Here is a 24158-nt window from a genome sequence, read left to right as displayed (position 1 = left end):
TCCATCCTCCGAAACCAATCTTTAAACCAGTTCTGCCAAGTTTCACTAGGGAATAAAGCACACTCGTTGTCCCAAGCCCGTAGAAGGTCCTCATCACTGAAAAACCGCCTCCCTTTTAGCTTCATTTTCACATGCGGGAACAGTGCCAAGTCGCAGGGAGCAAGGTCTGGACTGTAGGGAGGGTGCTCGAGAAGTTTCAGTCCTGTTGTGGTCAAATATTCGGTGCAGGCTTTGGCGCGGTGAGCTGGAGCATTTTCGTGATGGAGGTACCAGGTATCCATTCTTGACTTTAGCCGCAGGTTCTTCATAGATCCAATGACTTTAGGCAGGTATTGTTCAGTATGCCACTTAGCTGTGACTGTCTTCTGCGTGTCCAAAACGACACGTTCCACAATTCCACTCGATTTGAAAAATACAGCTATCATTTTCTTCTTTACAGATTGGGATTTTCTGACAATTACGAGTGTGTAGTCATCATCAAAGACCCAAACTTTGTTTTGAGCCTTGGTCGGCAGATCGTAATAGTACAGCCAAGTCTCGTCACCTGTCACGATGTTGTTCACATACCGAGATTGTCCCTTATCAAACTTTTTTAACATCTCCCGGCACCAAGTCACACGTCGTGTCATCTGCTCTTCAGTCAGTTGATGCTGCACCCAGAGAGAACAAAGTTTCTTCACGTGCAAATGATCTTGCAGAATCGAACGAATTGCTGGTGCATTTAGGCCCAAAGTATCCTCTATCTGTTGGTAGGTCACTCGCCTGTTTTCGTCAAGCATTTTCCTCACAGCAGTAATGTTTTCCTCCGTAACTGACGTTCGTGGCCTTCCCGGCCTCTCAGAATCCTCCAGAGTGAAATTTCCTCTTTGGAATTCTCTATACCACCTGAATATCGTTGTACGATGTGGACAATCATCATCTAGTGCAAGAGTCATTTCTTCTAAGCACTGGTCTATGGTTAAACCACGCACGAAATTATACCGCAAAACTGTCCTTATCTCATTTCGTGACCACGATGCCATCGCAAGCACTTTACACTCTCACTACTAATGAATAACAGCCCATCGACTTGGCGCGGCGGCTACTATGCACGTATGAACATGTCTCAACATGCAGCAACAAGCAGCTTCCTGTGATTCATTGTTGCGTCATATTGCAAAACTTTCCTAGTACCCTTTGTATATTTCTCCAAGTTATATTAGAGAAAGTCAAATGATATATCAAGTTGGGAGGGTGGTTAAAAACAACAGAAGAATTTGAACTAAAAGAGGATATTCCAGATTAGGAAACTTCTGTCAAGAAATATAAAGTATGAACAAGTACAGTCTCTAATTAGAAGGAATCATGACGTTAATTAGAGCCAATGAGGCGATTGCTGCAACTGATAGTTTGAATTCTGTTAGAAAAAGTTAGTGGGATGTAGCAGATTGCAGAACGAAATGGATGTCATTGATATTTTAACTGAGTTTGCTAAAATTTAATTTGCTAAAATGAATTGGAAAGTTTTGAGGAAGTTCATTTGTATTAGTAGTGGCAACTACTAATACAAAAACTGCTAATAATTTGTCCAATCCTCCTTTAAGAGGATTGAACAAATTATTATAAGTGGGCAGTTGGAATAAATTTAAAATTTATTCCAACTACCCAATTGTACAAATCGTGATTTCTTCCAATAGTTAGTTACTCTCTGTCTGAAAGTAGTTCATATGAAGGATATGATGCATGTATAATGAATATAACTGTCAATTGTGGCCAAGATTAATGATAATTCCTGTACAGATGGTTAAAGATGCATTGCAGGATCATCTAGACAAGACTGCAGCAATAATTCAGACACAGCATGGGTTTGTCAAGGGAAAGTCTTGTCTGACAAATTTGATAGGATATTATGATGTGGCTACAAAGGAACTGGATGCAAAAAATAATTTTGATATCATATATTTGGATTTCAGGAAAGCTTTTGACACTGTTGCGAATGGAAGACTATTGTACAAATTGGAGCAGAATGGTATTAAGGGTAAGTTGCTACAATGGATAAAAGGATGGTTAAGTGAGAGAAGACAGAGGGTGGTAATCAATGGGTGCTGCTGTTCGTGGACTAATGTTATTAGTGGAGTCCCACAGGGTTCGGTGTTGGGTCCACTGTTGTTTTGTATATTTATCAATGATATTGACGAAGGTATATCAGGCTTAATGTCGAAGTTTACAGATGATACAAAGGCTGGCAGGGTTGTTAATGACAGTGATGGCAATGTGCTACTGCAACAGGATCTAGATAATTTGGGCAGATGGGCTAAGAAGTGGCAACTGAAGTTTAACCTTGACAAATGCCTTTGCATTTGCAATATGGGTAGAACTGTATATGGGTAGAAGTAACCCCAGAGAAACGTACCAACTGTGTGGTACTACACTTAAGGTGGTAGAAAATGAAAAAGACCTGGGAGTAATTGTGCAGTTAGATATGAAGTTTTCTGAGCAATGCAGACAGGCTGCCAGGGCAGGTCATGGGGTTTTGTCAATGATATATAGGAATTTTGCTAGCAGGGAAAAGGAGGTGATTGTCCCTCTGTATAAGGCAATGGTCAGGCCATTGCCTTGAGTACTGCGTACAGGTCTGGAGGCCTCATTTTAGGAAGGATGTAGATTTACTTGAGCGTGTACAGAGAAGGGCAACAAGATTGGTGAGGGGATGAAGGGATCCTTTTACCAAGAGAGGCTTAAGTTCTGCAAATTGCAGTGGCTGGAGACTAGGCACTTGCACGGTGATCTGATTGAGGTGTATAAGGCCTTGAATGGGTTGAGCACGCTGAATTCTGATGGGATCCTTCCACTTGTTCAGATTACGAACCTAAGGGGGCATAAATTCAAATTAAGAAAGGACAGATGTAGAATAGATGTGCGGAAATTTGCCTTTAGCCAGCGGGTGGTTAATTGCTAGAACAAACTTCCATCTGTCATTGTGGAAGTTGACAGGTTGAATAAATTTAAGGAGGAACTGGACAGGCATTTGGAGGGAATGGTGTGATTATTTTATTTATTTATTTTTTTTTTTTGGCTGATGCTGCATAAGCTCATACACTTGCTTTCTTGCATCACATTGCCACTACTACTACTGATTCCCAAACTTTAATGGCATTAACTGTCCATTTAGCTATAGGCAATCACTAAATAACGAGGCTAGAATAATTATTGTGGATTTCTATAAATATCTGAAGGTGAATAAATGCAAAAAGAGTAGAGATGCTTTATTAAAAGAGACAAAGCAACAAGAGGTATCAGATTCATTCATTAAAAGAATAGATCCTACAGATTCTCCCCTTGCCAGACAACCACAAAAGAACCCTTTTAACTAATTTATTTATTTCGTATGATGTGATCAATACACGAAGGAACCAGTTTTTTCTTGCTCCCTTCATGTATCGTGGCCGGGATATCCAACCAACCGGTTGGTTCAGCACCATCGTGATATCCAGCCTGAGGCGGGAATCGAACCTGCGACCTTTGGGTTGCCAGGCAGGCACTTTACCTAATCGGCTAGCCCGGTCGGCTTTTAACTAATGTTAACAACTTAAATCTCTCTGTTATCTGAGTAACTGTATCATCTTTTGGAGATATTAAATATTCATCTTCAGAAGAAAGTTTAAGATAGCAGAGAGAAAAAAATAAATTTTGAATACAATGAGAAATCACTTCATCAAATACCAAAAGAGAGATTTCGTATAAACTATAAAAAGATCGGTTGATTAATTCTATAAAACAATTACCCCAGACAAAATAGCAATATAAAATACGTAAACATTACATTTATGAAATATAAATCATTAATACAGATGAAGATAATTATTTTTAAAAATATTTATCCCCTAATAAGTAACTGAGAATTACATGTTTTCAACACAAATTCTTAACTTCACTGTTGTGATTTGGGTAATGCAAATAACTTTCACTAGAATGAATACCCAGGTTAAACCCGATCACCTGTTAGTAATCCTGGGTATAACCCCCATGCACAAGAACACTCTGGATGACCACCCAAGTGTGAACCAATATAAGCAGGGGTTGAGGTGTGGTGCCCATACCACACAGAGGAATGCCACCCCCTCTGTGTTACCAGGCAATATTAGGTGGTAGATGACTCTCATCAACCAGTGCAACACCACCACTTTGCTTATTGGAGGCTTGAAGTGGTGGAACCCATGTTTAGTCTCCAGAGCTAAGTTCTGGTCAACCCTTCCCCATCTCTTCCATCATGCAGTATGACTGATGTCTTTTGAGGTTATGATGAACACCATGACGAGATCCAAACTTCCTTACATTTTGAGGGTTCAGCTCTAAAACGGTGTTCGCAGACTGGCTGCTAGTTAGTACACTGGACCAAACCTATTTGGTAACTCTCTAGGAGGCTTCCGGATCAGCTAGTGTATAATCTTGCTACCTCTACTCTGCTGAGTAGTGTGTGTGTGTGGGGGGGGGGATTGTCGAGGCCATGTTATGTCAAGGATCTGGGTATATTCTTACCATGCATACACCATATCCAAAAATTTCATTACTTCATACAGCATACCCCTCCCCACTTTTTCTTACTATTGAATACTCCACGAATTGTCAAATTAATAGAGCAAGCTTATCTGCAAAAAGATCTAAACCTCCCAAACACTTCCTGGTTCATTTCACAAATATACGTAGTCTCAGTTCTAATCTCGATGATGTACATTTCCACTTGCAGTCTGCCAAACCCCTTGCACTTTTTCGGACAGAATCTCGGTTATCGGTCGATTCAACCACTGCTCATCTCCGTTCCCCAAATTATTTGCTGTATGATTCCTTTCGCCTCAAAGGTGGTACTTGTGCATATGTCTGTTCCAATATTCCCTGTCAGAGACTTGGTAATTTGGAACCTCCTCTTTTCAATCTTCTCTGGCTTAAAATCTCTCTACCTCATTCTGTCAAATTCATCTGTTGTCTCTACCATTCTCTCAACTCTGCTAATCACTTGGAGCTCTTTGGCTTCCTCTCTTTGCAACTTGACTTTCTCCAGTCCAACTTTCCTAACAGTGAGGTAGTTTTCCTTGGTGATTTTAATGTTCACAACTCCAGCTGGCTTCTGTTCTCTAGTCACATAGACCCAGTGGGTCAAGATGCTGAGGCTTTTGCAATTAGCATTAGCATTAGCATTAGTAGAGGCATTTGATGCAAGAAAGCAAGCTTATGCAGCATCAGCCAAAAAAAAAGTAACATAAATAAATAAAAATAACCACTTCCACTTCACCCCTCTGTTCGTTCGAAATACCTGTCCAGCTGAGCCTTAAACTTATTTAGGCTATCAACTTCCACGACAAGGGATGGAAGTCTGTTCCACCCACCAACCACCTGCTGGCTAAAGGCAAATTTCCGCACATCTATCCTACATCTGTCTTTCCTCAATTTGAATTTATGCCCTCTCAGGTGATTTTTCTGAGCTAGAGGAAGAATCCCATCAGCATTGAGCATGCTCAAACCATTCAAGGCTTTGTACACCTCTATCAGATCACCCCGCTGGTGCCTAGTTTCCAGACACTGTAATTTGCAAAACTTAAGCCTTTCTTCGTAAGAGAACCCCTTTGTCCCATTCGCCAATCTAGTTGCCCTTCTCTGTACTCGTTCCAGCAGCTCTACATCCTTCCTGAAATGAGGCCTCCAGGCCTGTATACAGTACTCTAGGTGTGGCCTGACCATTGCTTTATACAAGGGAATAATCACCTCCTTATCCCTGCTAGAAAAATTCCTATATATCATTGACAATACACCATGAGCTACTCTTGCAGCTCGTCTGCACTGCTCAGAGAACTTCATATCTGCCTGCACCACCACCCCCAGGTCCCTTTCATTCTCTACCACTGTCAGTGTAGTACCACAGAGTTGATACGTTGCTCTGGGGTTGCTGTTTCCCATATGTAGTACTTTACATTTGTCAATGTTAAACTTCATTTGCCACCTTGAAGCCCATCTGCTCAACCTTTCCAAATCCTGTTGCAGCAGCATAGTGTCAGTAGTGTCCTTGACAACCCTGCCAACCTTCGTATCGTCTGCAAACTTGGACATTAAGCCTGATATACCATCATCAATATCATTTATAAATACAGAAAACAATAAAGGCCCCAATACTGAACCCTGAGGGACTCCACTAATAACATTAGTCCACGATGAGCAGTGTCCATTGATTACCACTCTCTGTCTTCTCCCCCTCAACCACCCCTTTATCCATAGCAGCAACTTGCCTCCAATGCCACACTGCTCCAATTTGTGCAGCAGTCTTCCATGTGCAACAGTATCAAAAGCCTTTCTAAGATCCAAGTATATAATATCAAAGTTATTCCCTGCATCCAGTTCTTTTGTGACTGCATCATAGTATCCAATCAAATTGGTCAGGCAAGACTTCCCCTTAACAAAACCATGCTGTGTCCTAGCTATAACTGAAGTCTTGTCTAGATGATCCTGCAGTGCTTCTTTCACCAGTGCCTCCATTAATTTTCCGGGATTACTAATGACCATGCACAGATTGTTCATTTACCTACAAGAATACTAGATAATCCTAACCCTAATTGATCTTTTTCTCACAAACAACCCCTCTAAGTATACGGTCGAAGTGGTCCTTTAGGCACCTCAGATCACAACTTGGTAATTATCTCACGGCTATTCCCAACCTTGTGTTGTGTGGCATTACAAGAATGCAAAATGGGATGACCTGCAAGATTTATTTTCTTCTTTTGCTTGGTCGGATTACTGTTTCAAAACTTCTGATGTCAACGTTTGCTCAGATCGTGTCAGTGAATTTATTCTTGTATGAATGGGATCCTTTATTCCACACTCCACGTTAAAATCTTGTCCTTTATCTAAACCTTGGTTTTCCAATAAATGTGCTAAGGCTGTTCGAGAGAAGAATGTTGCATATTGTAATTGACTTGTTTCATTTTCTGCCTATGCCAAAGCTTGCAACAATAGTAAAGCAGTTATTAATCAGTCCAAACTAGATTTTGAACGGGCAAAGAGTAGAAAACTTGCTTCTTGCCCTAATGGTAGCCGAGCATTCTGGTCTCCTGCCAAAGCTATTGGCCACAACATTAGCATTAGCAAGGGCACGTGTTGCAAGAAAGCAAGCTTATATAGCATAAGCCAAAAAAAAAAAAACCACCCTTATTTCACCCATCCCCTCGCTCCAAATGTTTGTCAAGTTCTGCCTTGAATCTATTTAAGCTGTCATCTTCTACGACAGATGGAAGTTTGTTCCAGCAATCAACCACCTCCTGGCTAAAGGCAAACTTCCGCACATCTATCCTACAACCGTCTTTCCTCAATTTGAATTTATGCCCTCTCAGACGATTATTCTGAGCAAGAGGAAAAATCCCATCAACAATGAACGGCCCCAACTTTTGCCCATCTCTGCTCCCACCTCTGTCAAAACCAGATGATTCTATTGCCACTTCAGCCAAGAATAACGCTGACCTGCTAGGCATCCCATCTTTCTTACAACTGACGTATTAATGACCTTGGTAAAACACCTCCCAACATTCCCAACACGTTCGATTCAATGCATCCTGTGATCTTCCGTCAAATGGATTTTGACGAATCTTGATTCTCAGAAAGCTCCAGGTCCTGATGGTTCGCCACTTGTTTTCAAAACCTGTGCTCCTGAACTTACTCCTGTTCTTTGCTGCCTTTTTCACTTTCTTATTCCAAAGGTGTTTTTCCTTCTGCTTGGAAATTTGCTCATATCCAGCTAGTTCCTAAAAAGGGTGACAAATCACTCCCATTGCAATTACTTCTACTCATTGTTATTATTATCAGCCATACGGTACAACCCCAGGAGCTCACATCTGGGGAGTGTGGGCTTGGCGCACCCAGGAGCCTGAACTGGATATCATCATTCTTCTCTTTCTTGGTGATTCCCTTCTACTTCTGACTCTCTCTCTCTCTCTCTCTCTCTCACTCTCTCTCACTCACTCTCAGGGTAACTCGGAAATTTTTCTGGCTGACGCAGCATAAGCATCAAACTTCCTTGCACTATATGGCTAGCAATAATAATAAAAAGGAAGCCTGAGGCTTATGCTGCACCAGCAATTCTAAAGTAATAGAGAAATCAATTAACCGCCTTCCGTCTGATCAACGATCACCAGTATAGATTCCACCAGTGTCAATCCACTGGTGATATTCTGGCTTATGTTACCCATTTATGGACAATTTCAATGAAAAATTTGGTGAAACACAAGCAGTTGCCCTTGACATCTCAAAGGCTTTCGATCTTGTTTGGCATAAAGGTCTTCTAAACAAGCTTCCATCTTATGATTTTCCAATTTTGTTTTGTAATTGGTTATCCAGTTTTCTCTCTGACCGCTCTCTGAGAGTGATAGTAGATGGCTCTGTCTTCTAACTTCTCCACTAATGCTGGTGTCCTACAAGGTTCAGTTCTTTTCCCCACTCTTTTCATCTTGTATATTAATGACCTGCTTCCATTGACCGGTAAATCCTATCCATAGTTGTGCAGATCATAGCACATTTCATTCCACTTTCCAGTTTGAGAAACCTTGCCTTGCTCAATCATCTTCAATGTCTCAAATATCCGCTATCAGTTCCTTAAATGCTGATCTCCAGGTAATTCTCCAGTGGGGCAAAGACAACTTAGTTGATTTCAATCTTTCTAAAACTGAGTCCTGTCTTATATCTCGCAAAAAGGATTCTTCTGCCCCTATGCTTATCTTTGGTGACACTCCGATTTCTAGACAAGATGATATATCTCTTTTGGGGATTACCCTGACTTCCAATCTCTCGCTCTTGGCACAAGCACATTACAAATATTGCTTCCTCTGCATCTAAAAAACTTGGTTTTCTCTTTTGCTCTCGGCGTTACTTTTCTTCCAAACAGCTGTTCACTCTACCATGGAATATTGTTCGCACATCTGGGAATGCCCCCAAAGCCTCTCTCAGGCTTCTAGATTCCATTCAGAAGAGGACAGTTAGTTTAATTAATGACCCATCTCTAACAGAGTCTCTCTACTCTCTGTCTCATAGACATTGTTTCTGCATGCCTTTTCTACAGATACTTCCATGGGCACTGTTCTTCTGAATTGGCTTCTATAATTTCAAAACAGTCCAAACAGCCAACATCCATTTACTGTTCAACTTCAAACTCCCAGTTTTCATCTTCCTCGTTTATTCATTCATTCAACTGCCGTTTTCTGGAACAACCTTCCTTCATACGTATTTCCTGAAAATTGCAATCTGCCGAAGTTCACGTCTAATGTCAACAAATATCTTCTTTCGTCTTCTCCACCTCCTACCCAAACATGGTACTAAGTACTGTAGGTTCTAATACCTCTCGTGTTTGGGGTATTCATTAATTCCTTCTACATGTTTGTAGAAGGAATCAGGACAAATGAAATGGTTGATACAACTGATAGTTGAAAAAGATTCTATAAGAGTCAGCAGATTATGGATAGAAACAGTTCTTTTTGCAGAGAAGTTTGTTCCATTATTTTGACTATACACAGTACATTGATGGAGTGGATATGTTATGTGAAAGGAGATTTTTAGATGTGCTTTACACACAAGCTCCTTACCATAAAGTGACCTTTACAGTGTTCCCTTGTATACACACTACTCTGAGTTCTTCTAGTCACAGCCACCAGGGTAAAAGTAACAAGATTATATGTTATAAGAAGTTGAAGTTGACAATGCTGCCGTCAATAAACACAGCATGATTTGCTATTGTCAAAGTGCAGATTTAAAACCTGTGGGTTGACCTACACATAGACAGTAGTTTGTTAAGATTTCAGTGCTCTATGCATTTGAATTGCAATTATTTTATCATGATTGATGAGTGTGAAAAATGCCAGATTTGGAACATTATTCAAACATCCGATTTTGCCAACACTTAAGGGAGGTTTGCTTCTGAAACATAGGAAATGATATATCAGGTTTTCTGATGGATTCTTGAACTCATAATACCGTGTTTGATTGGCACTGTAGATTCAAAAAGGGAACACGAAAATCTGTTGGACATTGGAAGACATTAGTTGCTTGTATGTCCAAAACAAATGGATAACTCATGTATCAGAACTGCTTTGTGACTTGATAAACTTGCAGATTCTTTATACATTTAACACAGAAGCTGTCATGGAATTTTAACCAGTGCTTTGAACATGCATTGGGTTGCTCAGCATGTTTTGCTTTTCCTTGAATGTGTACTAATGATCAATGCAACGAGCAAATGACAATTTGAGGCAATCTCATAATGGTATCTGACAGTGATCTGTTGTTCCTAGAGTCCACTGCTGGCAATAAGACTTGGCACTTTTCCTACAACCCAGAAACAAAGCATGAATCATTGACTTTGAACTCATGTCATTCGATTTTCAGCAAGACAGGTCAAAAAAGAAAATGTTAGAAGTTGCTGGGTTTTTTTTTACCATTGTGTGCACTACAAATTCATTCCTCCAGGTCGCACTGGCTGTAAGAGAAAATTCGGCAGAAGTATCCAGAATAGCGTGTAGCAAAAGATTCAGAGTTTTTGAATGACAACACACCTACACACCACTTGTTTCTTTTGCAACAAGAACTTGCTAAACACAGTTCCATTGTGTTACTCAGCTAACCTCTCGCCTTCTGATTTTTTTTATTATTTTTGTTTTAGTTTTCACCCGAAAATGATGCATCACTTACACAAGGATCAAGAGGTTATTGATGTAACCCAAAAATGCTCTCTGCACTGCCCAGCCAAACACACTGAGGACTGCTACCATCAGCTGTACCAACACAGTGATAAAAATGAATTACTGATTGAGGAGAGCTTAGTGTGGCTGTGTCTAGGTTGTTACATTCTATATGCAAATTCAAGGAATTTGTCACTGTGCCTCATACATTAGTTGATCTGAATACATCCAAGAACATTACCAACAACTTTGGCAGACTATCTAGTAGTCAGCTTGCAAAAATAATTTTGAAGCTGTATGCCTCCACAATTTAACAAAAACTGAACCTTGCCATGGTGTCCATTCTAAAAACACAAAAGTCTTGACATGCTGATGCAGGAATGGGAATGAATGAATTCTGTTTACTTGCTTTTTATTACTTCAAGCCACCATTAAGCAAAGTGGTATTGCATCAGGTAATAAGCAATATCTACACCTAATATCCCAGAGGCTCGGTTTTCCTCTGTGTAGTGTGGGTGCTACACCTCAACCAATGCTTCTGTTGCTTCACACCTGTATTGTCACCTCAGCATTATCAACAGTTCCACCAGCATGAAGGTGCAAGCAGCAGTGCGTAGCGCACACTTCTTAATTAGACTGGGGTTCGAGCCCATGACCACCGCATATCCCCGAAGCAATATGGCCTTAGTTGCTAATGATAACAACAACAACATAAGGTGCAAGCAGAGGATTTGCTTACTGCTGAAACCTGACACAGTAAGGGGATCCAGTGGTAAATCTTGTGGGACCCCACTGATAAAATTATTCCCTGAAGAGCAGCAGTGGTCATTTATAATTACTCTTTGTCTACTACCACATGACCATCCCTTTTTCCATAGTAGTAACTTTCCCCTAATGCCAAACTGAAATTATTTCAGTTTACACCTCCTTCCCAATACTCAACTCATGTTGTGAGGGAGGGACAGGGTGTACACTTAAAAACTTGCATTCTCAAAATCCTCCCATCAGCCACAGCATTGATTCCCTCCTATTCAGGCCTTTCCTGTACCATTGCACAGTTTTTGCAAGTGTAAGGTGTCTGATGTATCCAACTTCTGGGCTACAATGTCTTGTCAGTGGTCTCACAGGAAAACTTCCCTTCCACTATTCATGCAGTGCAGGATCAATTATTGTATAGATTGTTCCAACTGCATAGATGAGCATGTAACTTCAATCCACAATAGGGATGTTCAGAATTCCCTCCTGGCTGAACATTTTTGGAGCACAAGAAACACACTTGATCCTAATCAAGTTTATGTGAAGCTTTCATTCAAATTCTGAACAAAAGCTTTATGTCACAGCAAAAATGTGATAAGGTGTCCAGCAGATGACAAAAGCCCCAAGTATAAATGATATTGTTCGAAGAGCCTTTCTTGCTCGATGTCTGTAAACCATATCACCACCATTGGCTGGAATCACTTTACATCACCACCAAACCCCATGTCTTTCAACTGTAACTAAGGCCTTCATATCAACCACGTTTTTGGAGCAACTAATAACCCAGACATATATTGCAAGTATTTGCCAGTAACGTGATCTTCCGATCCAGCTCTGGTACTGCTTCATTTTCCTATTTATTTGTTGCAGCATTGGTTGACAAAGACATATTGGGATGTCAAAAGGCACTGTTTTATTTAATTCTTGTTTTTACCTTGTTTAGTTTAACTCCATAGTTGTATATGTAAATATACATTTTGATCTTTATTTTATCCCTCTCTACTGTTGGTTTGAGTTATTAAAGAATATTCTGCTGACTAAATTCAGATGCATCTTCATTGGATTATTTCGATCACATATGTGTTATATTTCAGGTTGGATTATTTCATTTCATCATTCCAGTATCAACTATGGCAGTTCGGGCAGCAGGTGCTGATCAAGAAGGTGTTATAATATTTGTAGGTACTACAGCTGGTGAGGTTCATCTTCTGATTTGGAAGAAGCACTTACAATGATAAATACCAATGTGTTATGTGAATTAAACAGTTAAAATATATAAAAAATAACTTTTATATTTTAATTTATTTGAAAGTCTATGTAAACTTTCAAATTTTTGTTCTTGAATTAACAAAAATGGACCACTGTTCATAGGAATAATTTATATTCAGAATTTTATATAAATAAGGTTATTATTTTTATGTTTTGATAAAATTACCTTTTTCAACAAGCCTTTTGCCTTTTCACCCGATTTCTGTTGTACAAACTTTCCTTCTGCAAAACATTTTTATAAAGAGTAAAAATACTATTTGGACTTTCCCACCATCAGGTTAAAAAACATATTTTGAACAATTAATAGAATGCAATTAATAGAATCCTGTTTATTTATTAAACATTAAATCATGTAATTATATATTATACAATCCATCCAATTGTGAGCAGAAGCATATACAGTTTGAATCGTGTTGAATAAAATTCAGAAGTGTTATAGAGATGACTTCCCCCACTTATAATACAGACACTTTAAATGAAAATATTTTATCTGGACTATCAAATTCCATATTGAAGCCTTATACTATGAATTAATTCTGCTAAAAATGAATAAAGTTGTCATAAAATATAAACATGAAACTGATTTCTATTGTCCAATTCAGCAAAGCATTAGGAGCATAAAATTTAAAACTTACATATGTGCACATGTTAATGTTTTATCAAATGAATAAAGTAATAAATACTAATAATAGAAGCAAAAACCATTTTACAGCAATAGTAATAGAGACAAAAAATATTGTGCACAACAATTAAACATAAAACAAAGAGAAACCACTGTCTGTAGTAGACTCCTCTGGCCACCTGTCTGCCAACTCAAAACAACATGCTCACATGTGTTGTTTACAAGAGGCTCAAACTGGAACTAGCATATTGAAGCAAAAGGCAAAAATAACAAATAGTCATGCAGGATGGGACAAGTTCTTTGCATATATAATTCAAGTAAACAATTTTTCACTTTCAAAACATCTCCAATAAACATTTAGTTATATTTAGGAAGGTAGGGGAAAAAATCAGATTTTTAATCATTAATTAATGAGCAGAAGTTATTTTCTAGTGGCACCCTATTAGGTCCCACCCATCAGGTTAATAGTGTCTTTAGTCTTGTATGTGCTGCTTTTTTGTCTGTTTATACTGTTGTTCATTTTGTATAAATGAGGGGGCTGTGACCAATATTGTTAATATTACTCTGTTGTGTCTGACCAAATACAGTTGAACACAATGGCATGTTTTCTACTATCCAGAAACTTCTCAATGATCACCAATTGCCTAAATAGATATTATCAGGGAAAAATAAGAGAAATTCCAGTAGATTTTGTGGCCTCAGACAGTAAATCTGCTAACCCTAGTATACCAGCATTTTGGGAAGGTGTCACAATAGTATTCTACATTACTGGAAAAAAAAAGTCCAAATATTATTCTGATGTCTAGTGTGCATCACTACAGTAAAACTGGTGTCAGCAGGAAGGGGATGGGTGAAGGTGTTCAGATAATTGGATTAGTTATGTGCTACGTATGATATCAACTAGAATACTATATGCTGGTCCATGGGGTTTTTTTTTTTTTTTTGGTGCTTGCTAAATTCCTAATGAACTGATGCTTGCTAAGTTCCTAATGAACTTAGCAAGCATCAATTTGCAAGTGTTCTTATGAACATGCAAAGACAGCTATTTATAAGAAAAATATAAATAATCATGATAGAAGGGGGGGCACAAAATGACATTTTTGTATTTGACATGCAGAATTTGTTTTATATATACAGGCAGAATTAATATTAATTTTTTTTCCCTCATTGAGATACATTAATTTCAAAGTATTTATTGCATTGAAGTTATGTCCGTTTCACACAATGAATGCCTTCACAACCTTAAATTTGGCAGAGATTAACTGTTTTGTGTTTCTCTTTTGTTGCCAACATTTTTCAGAAGCATAATTAATAAAATTTTATTTCTTTAATTATTAAAAAATTAATAAGTATTGCAATCTAGTGGTAAAAGTTTTCAACTTTCTTTTCAGATTTTAAAAGAAAGTATATTTGGTTTTTTGAATAGTTTGCTCAATTGTGCTTGACCTTTTACCACCTGTAATTACTGCTAGGTTAGGATAAACAGGCTCATTGTGTTAACTACCAACTTTGAGTTCAATTATTTGAAAACACTTAGCTTCTTAAAACAATGCCTGTTAAGCAATACCATTTTTTTCTAAATATCATTTACACTACTGTACCTGAGCATATTTAATATCAACCAGCTACTGCCCATGCAGGATCATTTTGACTCCCCATCCCCCTTTTTTTTTTAAGTTCTTTGCATTCCAAAAACCAGTGTTTATCCTGTTGTAACTCACAATAATGACCTCCCTGCAAGGGCACCAACAGGTCAAAATATATACTTCTTTTACATTAAAAATAAAAAGACTGTCTTACCTGCCACCTTTAGTCCTATGATCATGATTTATGGATGTCACCATGTAGTATCCTGTAGAATGTCTTTTTAAACTGCTGATTTGCCATAGCATAACAGAAAGGATTAATGGGACTATTGGCATAACAAAGAAAATAACTAAAATAAAATAAGTTGTAATTAATGCAAACTGCAAATTCTGAACAAAAGCTTTGTATCACAGCAAAAATGTGATAAGGTGTCCAGCAAATGACAAAAGCCCCAAGTATAAATGATATTGTTCGAAGAGCCTTTCTTGCTCGATTTTCTGATTGAAGCTGCTGTCGTTTTTCCCTTTTCAGTTTACTTCTTTTAATCCTCTTTGAAAGAGAACTTACAAAATCTGTTCTACATCTAGAAGGTGAGAGGGCAGATGTAAAAGCAGAGGTTTGATCATTATCAATGATCGGTTCCATTTCATCAGATATTTGCACTCGAGTAATAGTTTGAGATTCAGATATGCTATCCACTTTTGTATTTTTCATACAATGAGGTTGAGTAGTGGAAAGCAAGTTAAACACATCTGCCAGTACTGTTTTGTTTGTTGTAATGCTTGAACAATGAATTGAGCTACCATTTGTACTGGGATTGACTACTGGAGTTGGCAGTGGTGTTGAACTTTCATCATCTATAAATTTGAAATTATCTGTATCCATCAGCATTGCCAAATCATGAACAACTGGAGTAACCTTTAGAGTAACAGGACGTTTAGATGTATCATACGAAGAACTCAACACTGTGATAGGTGGCTGGGGAAAAGTCTCAGTAACAGAATTTAATAATGTTTCTTTTTCTCCAAACACTTCAGCATGCCAGTGAGATGGAGAGTAGTGTAATTCTGTAAGGCAGATGTCAGCTGTGAGATACTTTGTGGAGCAACTTGGAGGCACAATATTTGATTTCTTGGTAGCTTCAGGTGAAAGCTGTAAATCAGATGATTTTTGATGTTTCTGACAAAAAGACTTTATCCTTTCCTCTTCTTCCTCAGACTCATTAGCAGAGCTGCTTGATTTACTATCTTGGAATTTCTGATTCATGTCAAAGAGATAAGTCTTTTCAGTTCTATCAGATTTATTTGGTGTTGTCTTTGTACTTATGCTTGGAACACAGTTCAGATGTTCTGGCCATGTAGTTATTGTTGTCTTTGGCTTATCCTGGCTCAAGAATGAACTGCGAGTATTGGAAATCTTGATTTTTGTCTTTTTTGCTGTTCTCATATCACTCATGGTTGCTTGCTTTTGCATTTTCTTCTGTTGCATATCCCTTGCTATCTTGTAAATTCCTCCATACAGAACAAACAAAACTATAAGTGTCACATAAAAATAAAAAAAAATTAAGGATGTGTTAAAAACTGGATCTTTCAGAAACTGTACAGCACATTCACCAGGTTCTAGATCTCGATAACCAATGAAATGCTCCCATCCCAAAATGCTAACAAAGAACATTGTAAATGGGATAAGCCATGTAATAGCAACCATCCACATCACCTTTTCTTTAGTTCTCCAGTTACGATATTTAGTTGGTATTCTAACTGAACAATAACGATCAATAGTGATGAGGAGTACAGTATATATGGAAACAAGACAGACTGTGTGGTCAGTAGCAAGCCATAGATCACATATAACAGGTCCCAGATACCATCTTCCCATTAGAATGTATGCAGCATAAAATGGTATTGATATAATGCCAATAGCCAAGTCTGAAATAGCAAGAGAACAAATGAAGTAATTACTTGGTTGTCTAATAGCACGGTCTACCACAAATGCTGTAAGTACTAAAATATTACCAGCAACAGTAATAATAATACATAATCCTATCAGAATTGATATAACAATTGTTTGCCATAATTTAAAAGGAAAACTCCAGTCAGTAGTGGTAAAGGATTGCAAAGTGGAATTTTCTATGCTACATACAAAACATGTATTGTAGCTCATCCAAGAATAATTGACTGCAAATATTGAGGCATTCAGCTTCTCCATTTTTCCATTCACTCTGACTTGGTACTAATACTTCTGTTATGCAGATCACTCAGCTTCTTAAAAATGTTGGATAATTTAAGAGCTTTATCACCATTTTTAAAATAAAAAGTGCACATTACACACTATCATGTCCTAATAAATAGACTGTTGCAAACAGTTTCTGAACTTTTTTTCACATAAGGAGATCAAATTATAGATGGAATGATCTAGAAAAAATAAACAGGATGAAATAAATATTTAATTTTACTTTTTTTTATAAAAAAAAAAACAAAAGCGAATTATAGTGAATAGTAGTAAAATAATGAAAGACTGGTTAAGTAGTATTTTCTTATATAGATTCCTATTAGAAATCTTTCATTACCAGTTAATAAAATAAGATTATTTATCTACTGAATAAAAATATATTTAATTTAGCCAAACAATATACAGGATACCAAAATAAGCAGTTAAACATTCAATCATTACCAAAAATATAGCTGTTATTTATACTATTTGATTTTTACAATCAACAAGATGTGAAAATAAAGATCGTGATTACACATTTAATTTTATGTAATTATTCTGGGTTTTCAGCCTGTGCAACTTGCAAATCAGCCCATGAACACACATCTCCAAACATAATGAATTATATGGATATGAGTGACAAAGCTCAGATGCTGTTAAAATAATAATTATCTGTAATCTTATTGCCCTATAATATCTGTATTAAATTTATCTTTTTGAAAAATATTTTGCATATTCTAACTTTATAGAACCCCTTTGTATATGTGCTTTAATTAATTACAAGTCTGAATCAGATATATTTTATTTTTCTGTGGAAGGAAAATAAAAGTACTTCATATTTCACTGTTCTGGGTAGCCAGTAGTATATCTACACACACACACACTGTCCTGCTGACAGTGGCTGTGTTCAATTCATTCAATTTCACAACAAATTTCCTTGAGGTAATCCTCTAGTCAATTTCCAAGTTTCAACCATGTTTTGAAAGTACAATTAGGTTTCTCATAGTATATTGCTGTAGTGATCCCCTTATAAATATAAAAACTGATTACTGTATGCACACCTATTTACCCAACACATAGGGAAAACTAACCCATTCTGCTTATTTGTGGTAGTAATTAGAACTAAAGTTATGTTCTAATACCAGATACAAAACCATGTTACAACTATCTTACATTTGTAGATTTCAGAGAATCAACTGCCAGTATAGAAAGTAAAAAAAAGTAACTGTAATCAAATTTCCTACATTTACTTGGAATCACAGAAATGTTATTTACTCAATGAAATATACATGTAATTGGAGGCTTATTCATTCCAAGAAGATACCACATTTTAGTCTGTAGAGAAAAAAAAAAGTACAATAAAATTATATAATTAACATCTATTTGATCAGCATATTCTTACAATTCAATATTTCTTTCACTAAGGTTCTTCTAGTTCTAATGGAGGGGTTGTTTGAATTGGTTTGTATTTTACAGGATTAAGAAACCTGAAGAAAACCCAACATCTTTACTTAAGATAAGCTAATTCAGTACCACTTCCTTCATAAATCCGGATCACTCCAATTTCATAAGTGGTACAGAAACTATTATGCCATGAAGAATACAAATTTACATTTGAATTTAAAAATGACAGCTTATGTGGATTTAATTTGTGTTATCTTTGTTTGTGTGAACTTCCTCTAATGTTGTGAAATGCTTCAGGAACTTTGAAAAATAGAAATGGCACTATTTCTGGACCAGTGTTGATTGAAAGAGTGTACCAGGGATTATATAATTCCTGCATGCATAGCATATATTCTCATATGAAAGCTCTGCATATGATATGAAACCCTGCTTCCAGGCAGTTTAAAGTATCCATTGTTTAGGGATATTAGAAAAACCTGAATGTAACCCTAATTTGGATATAAATACATCTTGTATCACACTCTTAGTTGGTTCGTGAAAACAGTGTTATGAAAAAATAGTGTTCAAAAAGGTCGTTATAAAAATAACACCTATGAATATACAATCTAAATATAGTACTACACTGTATACAGTTAAACTGGTTTTATACTAATAAAAAAATGCAATTACACAAGGAGAGCCAAGTTTTGTATATCTTAGCTTTGAAACTGAACTCCAAAGTAACAAAAACATCCTGTATATTAAACAGAAACATCCTGTATAATATACAGGATGTTTCAATTAAAATGCACTGGGATCACTCTCACTTATTTTTAGGTTTACTTAGATTATTTGTTATCTGGATCATTTTTGTATTTGGGGCTGACATTTTTGAATTCAAAATCACTGAATTATGCCCATCACTACTGTTCAATATAAGAACATCAGCATAAAAAAAAAAAAAAAAAAAAAAAACTAAACTATGTTCATTGTCACACTGATGGTGGTGTGATATTCACTCTTCAGGATGCATATTTAACTGTGTAGAATATGCAAACTTTATGGGATAATTCTAACATTACAATCACTTTTTTTTATTTTATAGAAAACAAAACAACTGTTGTGTTGTTGACTATCACTATTAAAAATATATGGTTCTCTCACCAGGATGAGGAGAACCAACCTCATCGGGTTAGCTTGTCTTCACAGCTAAACAGATATTTTTAAATCTAAACGGTACTATTTAGTCCAAATTTGAAATTCAAGGAGTATACCAATCAAAAACTCGGTACTGTGCTGCTCAATGAAGTTGAATCACTGAAGAAATAGGTAGATATCCTAAAGAAGAATACTGAAGAGTGAATGTAACATACTGTACACCAGTTTCTTCCCACCCCCCCAAATAAAATTTGATTTACATTTGTTGCAGAAGCACATTGATGACAGTTTTAAATTTTACCAACAACAGAGAACCACTTTGCCATGGAGAAAAAAAAAAAAAAGTTTATTACACAAAATTTAAATTTAGATATTTTTAAATCTAAACGGTACTATTTAGTCCAAATTTGAAATTCAAGGAGTATACCAATCAAAAACTGGGCAGTGCTGCTAAATGAAGTTGAATCACTGAAGAAATAGGTAGATACCCTAAAGAAGAATAAAACTGAGAGCTTAAGGACTCAAGTATCTAATAACCTACCATGTGATGTGCACTTCTGATTAAGGCCTAAAGGAAAAATGATCAAGAGCAAACTGCTCTGGTCCACTTTTTTTTTTTTTTTTTTTTATTGTAAAACAGAGAGGTGGATCAGGGTATGTCTTTCAGAATATCTAATATTACATATCTACAGTAGTTATTCTTTAGGAAATTTTTAAATATACAACTCTCGAAACAACTGTATTATTATTATTAGCTATATGTTGCAAAGAAGCCCAAGGCTTAGGCTGCACCAGCCAGAAAAAAAAAAAAAAAAAAAAAATTTTGAATTACCTAAAGAAAGAGGGAGAGAAGTAGAAGGGAATCACCAAGAAAGAGAAGAATGATGATATCCAATCTCAAGACCTTGGGTGTGTCAAGCCCATACTCACCAGATACGAGCCCCTGGGGTTGGCAGCATATGAAGACTCGGCATTCATTTTTTAAATAAAAAAAAAAGTCAAGGTATGGTCTCATTGAAAATATAAAATTTCCATAGGAAATATGAAAAAAAATGCTTCAAAGAGGGCAAACAAATTTCCTTATATCATCATGGGGAGCAGTAAATAATACAGATGGCTGCTGCTAACTAACTTATGCTAGTTAAATTGCTTATTTAAAAAAAACAGTGCTGATTATTTTTTACTGAAATTTGCATCACAGTGACAGCAGATAAAGAGGTATTATTATTGGCAAAAAATTTAATATAATTTTATTTGAAGGTAGTGAGTTTTGCAACAAAATCAGACTGATCATTCTTCCCTTATGCCATTATATTGTGTTCAGTTAATCATTAAGCATATCTTTACTGGAGATAAACTGGAGGAAGTTAGCAAACCCTTAACCATAATTTTAGGAGCATCCTTAGATTCAGGGGAGGTCCCCGTGGACTGGAGATGTGCATTGGTTAAAGATGCATTGCAAGATCACCTAGACATGACTGCAGTAATAGTTCAGACACAGCATGGGTTTGTTAAGGGGAAGTCTTGTCTGACCAATTTGATTGGATACTACTATGTGGTCACAAAGGAACTGGATACAAAAAAATAATTTTGATATCATATACTTCACTTTCAGGAAAGCTTTTGATACTGTTACACATGGAAGACTGCTTTATAAATTGGAGCAGTTGGCATTAAGGGCAAGTTACTGCAATGGATAAGGGGATGGTTGAGTGGGAGATGGCAGAGAGTGGTAATAAATGGACACTGCCCCGGGGCTCACATCTGGTGAGTATGGGCTTGGCACACCCAGGGTCCTGAGCTGGATATCATCATTCTTCTCTTTCTTGGTGATTCCCTTCTACTTTTGACTCCTCTCTCTCTCTCTCTCTCTCTCTCTCTCAGGGTTACTCGGCAACTTTTTTTTTTTCCTGGTGCAGCATAAGCCTCAGGCTTCCTTGCATCATATGGATATTAATAATAATAATAATGTTAGTAGTGGAGTCCCCTGGGTTCGGTGCTGGGCCCATTGTTGTTTTGTGTATTTTTAAATGATATTGATGAAGTTATATCAGGTTTAATGTCCAAGTTTGCAGATGATACAAAGGTTGGCAGGGTTGTTAATGACAGTAAAGACAGTATGCTACTGCAACAGGATATAGAAAAGTTAGACAGATGGGCTGAGAAGTGGCAACTAAAGTTTAACATTCACAAATGCAAAGTACTGCATATGAGTAGTAGTAACCCAAGAGAAACATACCAACTGTGTGGTACTACACTCAGGGAGGTGGAGAATGAAAAAGATCTGGGGGTAGTTGTGCAGTCAGATATTAAGTTCTCTGAGCAGTGCAGACAGGCTGCTAGAGCAGATCATGCAGATCAACGATATATAGAAATTTTGCTATCACAGACAAGGAGGTGATTATCCCATTGTATAAGGGAACAAATGGTTCAGGCCACACCTTGAGTACTGTGTACAGGTCTGGAGGCCTCATTTTAGGAAGGGTGTAGAGTTGCTAGAACGAGTACAGAGAAGGGCAACAAGATTGGTGAAGAACAAAGGGGTGCTCTTACCAAGAGAGACAAGTTTTGCAAGTTGCAGCATCTGGAGACTAGGCAACTATGAGGTGATCTGATTAAGGTGTATAAGGCCTTGAATGGTTTAAGCAAGCTCAATGCTGATGGGATACTTCAGCTTGCTCAGACTAAGAACCTGAGGGGGCATAGATTCAAATTGAGGAAAGATATTGTAGAATAGATGTGCAGAAGTTTGCCTTTAGCCACCGGGTAGTTGATTGCTGGAACAGACTTCTATCTGTTGTTGTGGAAGTTGATAGCTTAAATAAATTTAAGGCTGAACTAGACAAACATTTGGAGTGGCCGGATGATTGAAATGGGAAGGGTGTTTTTTTTTTTTTGGCTGATGCTATATAAGCTTGCTTTCTTGCATTATATGCCTCAACTAATGCTAATTTTGCCTAGTATGATATCTGGTTGTTCAGAATGCATTTAGGTTTGACAACGGTTGCATTTTTGTTGCGTTTTTTGTCAATCCATGAACGCAAGTTACTCTCATCTGAAAACTGCCTGGAGCGCGCCTAAAGAAGTTTCACTTCAAAAATGTTCTAACACAGCTGATTGGTATATGGGCAACAGAGATCCGATCTTAGTATAACTTGGGAGGTGACTACATTATTCATTCCCAGGGTTACATTTACTTTTGATAGTAAGAACAAATGGTTTTGACCACGGGTCATTGAATTACAAACTATATTACTTTGGTCTAGTCAGCTCTCCTTTATGTACTTGTGGTCAACCTGAGACTTGGAGTCATTTATTATATGATTGTAGTTTGTATGTTGAACATAGAGAAAGGTTAAAAGTGCAGATTGGTAGTTTAGTTAGTTACAGGCAGCGAAAGTAATCTTATTGCCAATCAGGTAGTGCTTGAAAAGCACTACAAGAGTTTTGTGTAACTGTTTTTCAATGGAGAAGACGTTGGAATAATTTACTGCTCTTTGTTATATACACTTTGATCACTTTACTCTCACTGTTTTTTTTTTTTAATTTATTTTTTTTTTAATTTTATTTATTTATTGTTTTTTGCTGGCTTCTTTTGGCGCCTCCGTAGCCAGGTGGGAAGGAGCAGCAGTGCGTAGCACACACTCTTGATTAGACCAGGGTTCGAACCAGTCACCACCAAATACGGAGGATGCAGAAAGGTCAGGGAATGACCACTGCATATCCCGGAGCAATATGGCCTTAGTTGCTAATGCTCCTAAAAACCAAATAACTAACTAACTAACTGGCTTCTAGATTTTGGCAGCCTGGGAGCAGGATCGCTGGCACCCACTGGTATAGCATTATTTCCTGTGGGTGTGGAACCTTAGTGCATGAGGCACCGTCGAAATAGTAGACCCAGGCACGGTACTACGTGCCTCGGGACAGCCATCAGGGAGCAACTGTCCAGGTGCCAGCTGCTCCTTGGTGGTGAAGGGGCCTGCCCTACAGGCCTGTTTTGCAGAGGTTCTGCACAAATTCAGTTTATCAGGTGGAGATAGACGGAAGTTTAGGTGTCACCATAGACATAATAATAATAACTAGGGGACTTCACCCCCTGCTCGCTTTGCTTGCCAACCCCCATGCAAAATGTAGAGGTATGACGGAGTAAGTTAAAACTTTTCTACATAAAAGACAACTGTCGAAACGCACTGATCAATATCTAATCAGGAAATAACCTATGTAATTATTTACCTGAGCATTTGTAGTGATATTTGCTTTGCCCACTTGTACCATGTGATCCCCTTCCCTCTTCTCCCAATTGGCTACCCCACCATGCAGCATTCTCAAGGTCGAATAAATATCACTATGCTATTATTTACCTGCGTTTGCATAAGTCACCTAGGAAAAGGCCTTTTGCTTTGGGTTCCATAATGCATGAGGAATATTGTTGCATCCAAAAGAGCAGGACTAAAATATTTAGCTAAAATATTTACAAACATAAAAAC

At 37.4% G+C, this 24158-nt stretch overlaps 2 protein-coding genes across 4 annotated transcripts in view; one reads left to right on the top strand and one right to left on the bottom strand.

The window, feature by feature from the left end:
• Positions 1-12807, top strand: part of LOC150090805 (telomerase protein component 1-like) — an 827340-nt gene extending 814533 nt beyond the window's left edge. For all 3 annotated transcript variants that reach the window (XM_090372947.1, XM_090372938.1, XM_090372956.1), the window contains exon 53: positions 12536-12807. In XM_090372947.1, the coding sequence (XP_090229073.1) occupies positions 12536-12676 (141 nt within the window). In that variant the 3' untranslated portion in view covers positions 12677-12807. The remainder of the gene's footprint in view (positions 1-12535) is intronic.
• Positions 12808-15153: 2346 nt separating this feature from the next.
• Positions 15154-17127, bottom strand: LOC150090804 (muscarinic acetylcholine receptor gar-2-like). Its single transcript, XM_090373350.1, has one exon. It carries the CDS (start codon positions 17125-17127, stop codon positions 15154-15156), a length of 1974 nt encoding a protein of 657 aa, XP_090229476.1.
• Positions 17128-24158: the final 7031 nt, after the last annotated feature.

Source organism: Mastigoproctus giganteus, chromosome 1 (genome assembly GCF_048544385.1).
Source record: "Mastigoproctus giganteus isolate SK-2022 chromosome 1, ASM4854438v1, whole genome shotgun sequence".
In the NCBI taxonomy this organism is placed as follows: domain Eukaryota; kingdom Metazoa; phylum Arthropoda; class Arachnida; order Uropygi; family Thelyphonidae; genus Mastigoproctus; species Mastigoproctus giganteus.
Note: the sequence above shows the minus strand (reverse complement) of the source record. Positions and strands in the feature narration are given on the sequence as shown.

Excerpts from the sequence above, each read along its gene's own strand:
- LOC150090804 (XM_090373350.1), bottom strand. The coding sequence starts at position 17,127 with ATGGAGAAGCTGAATGCCTCAATATTTGCAGTCAATTATTCTTGGATG.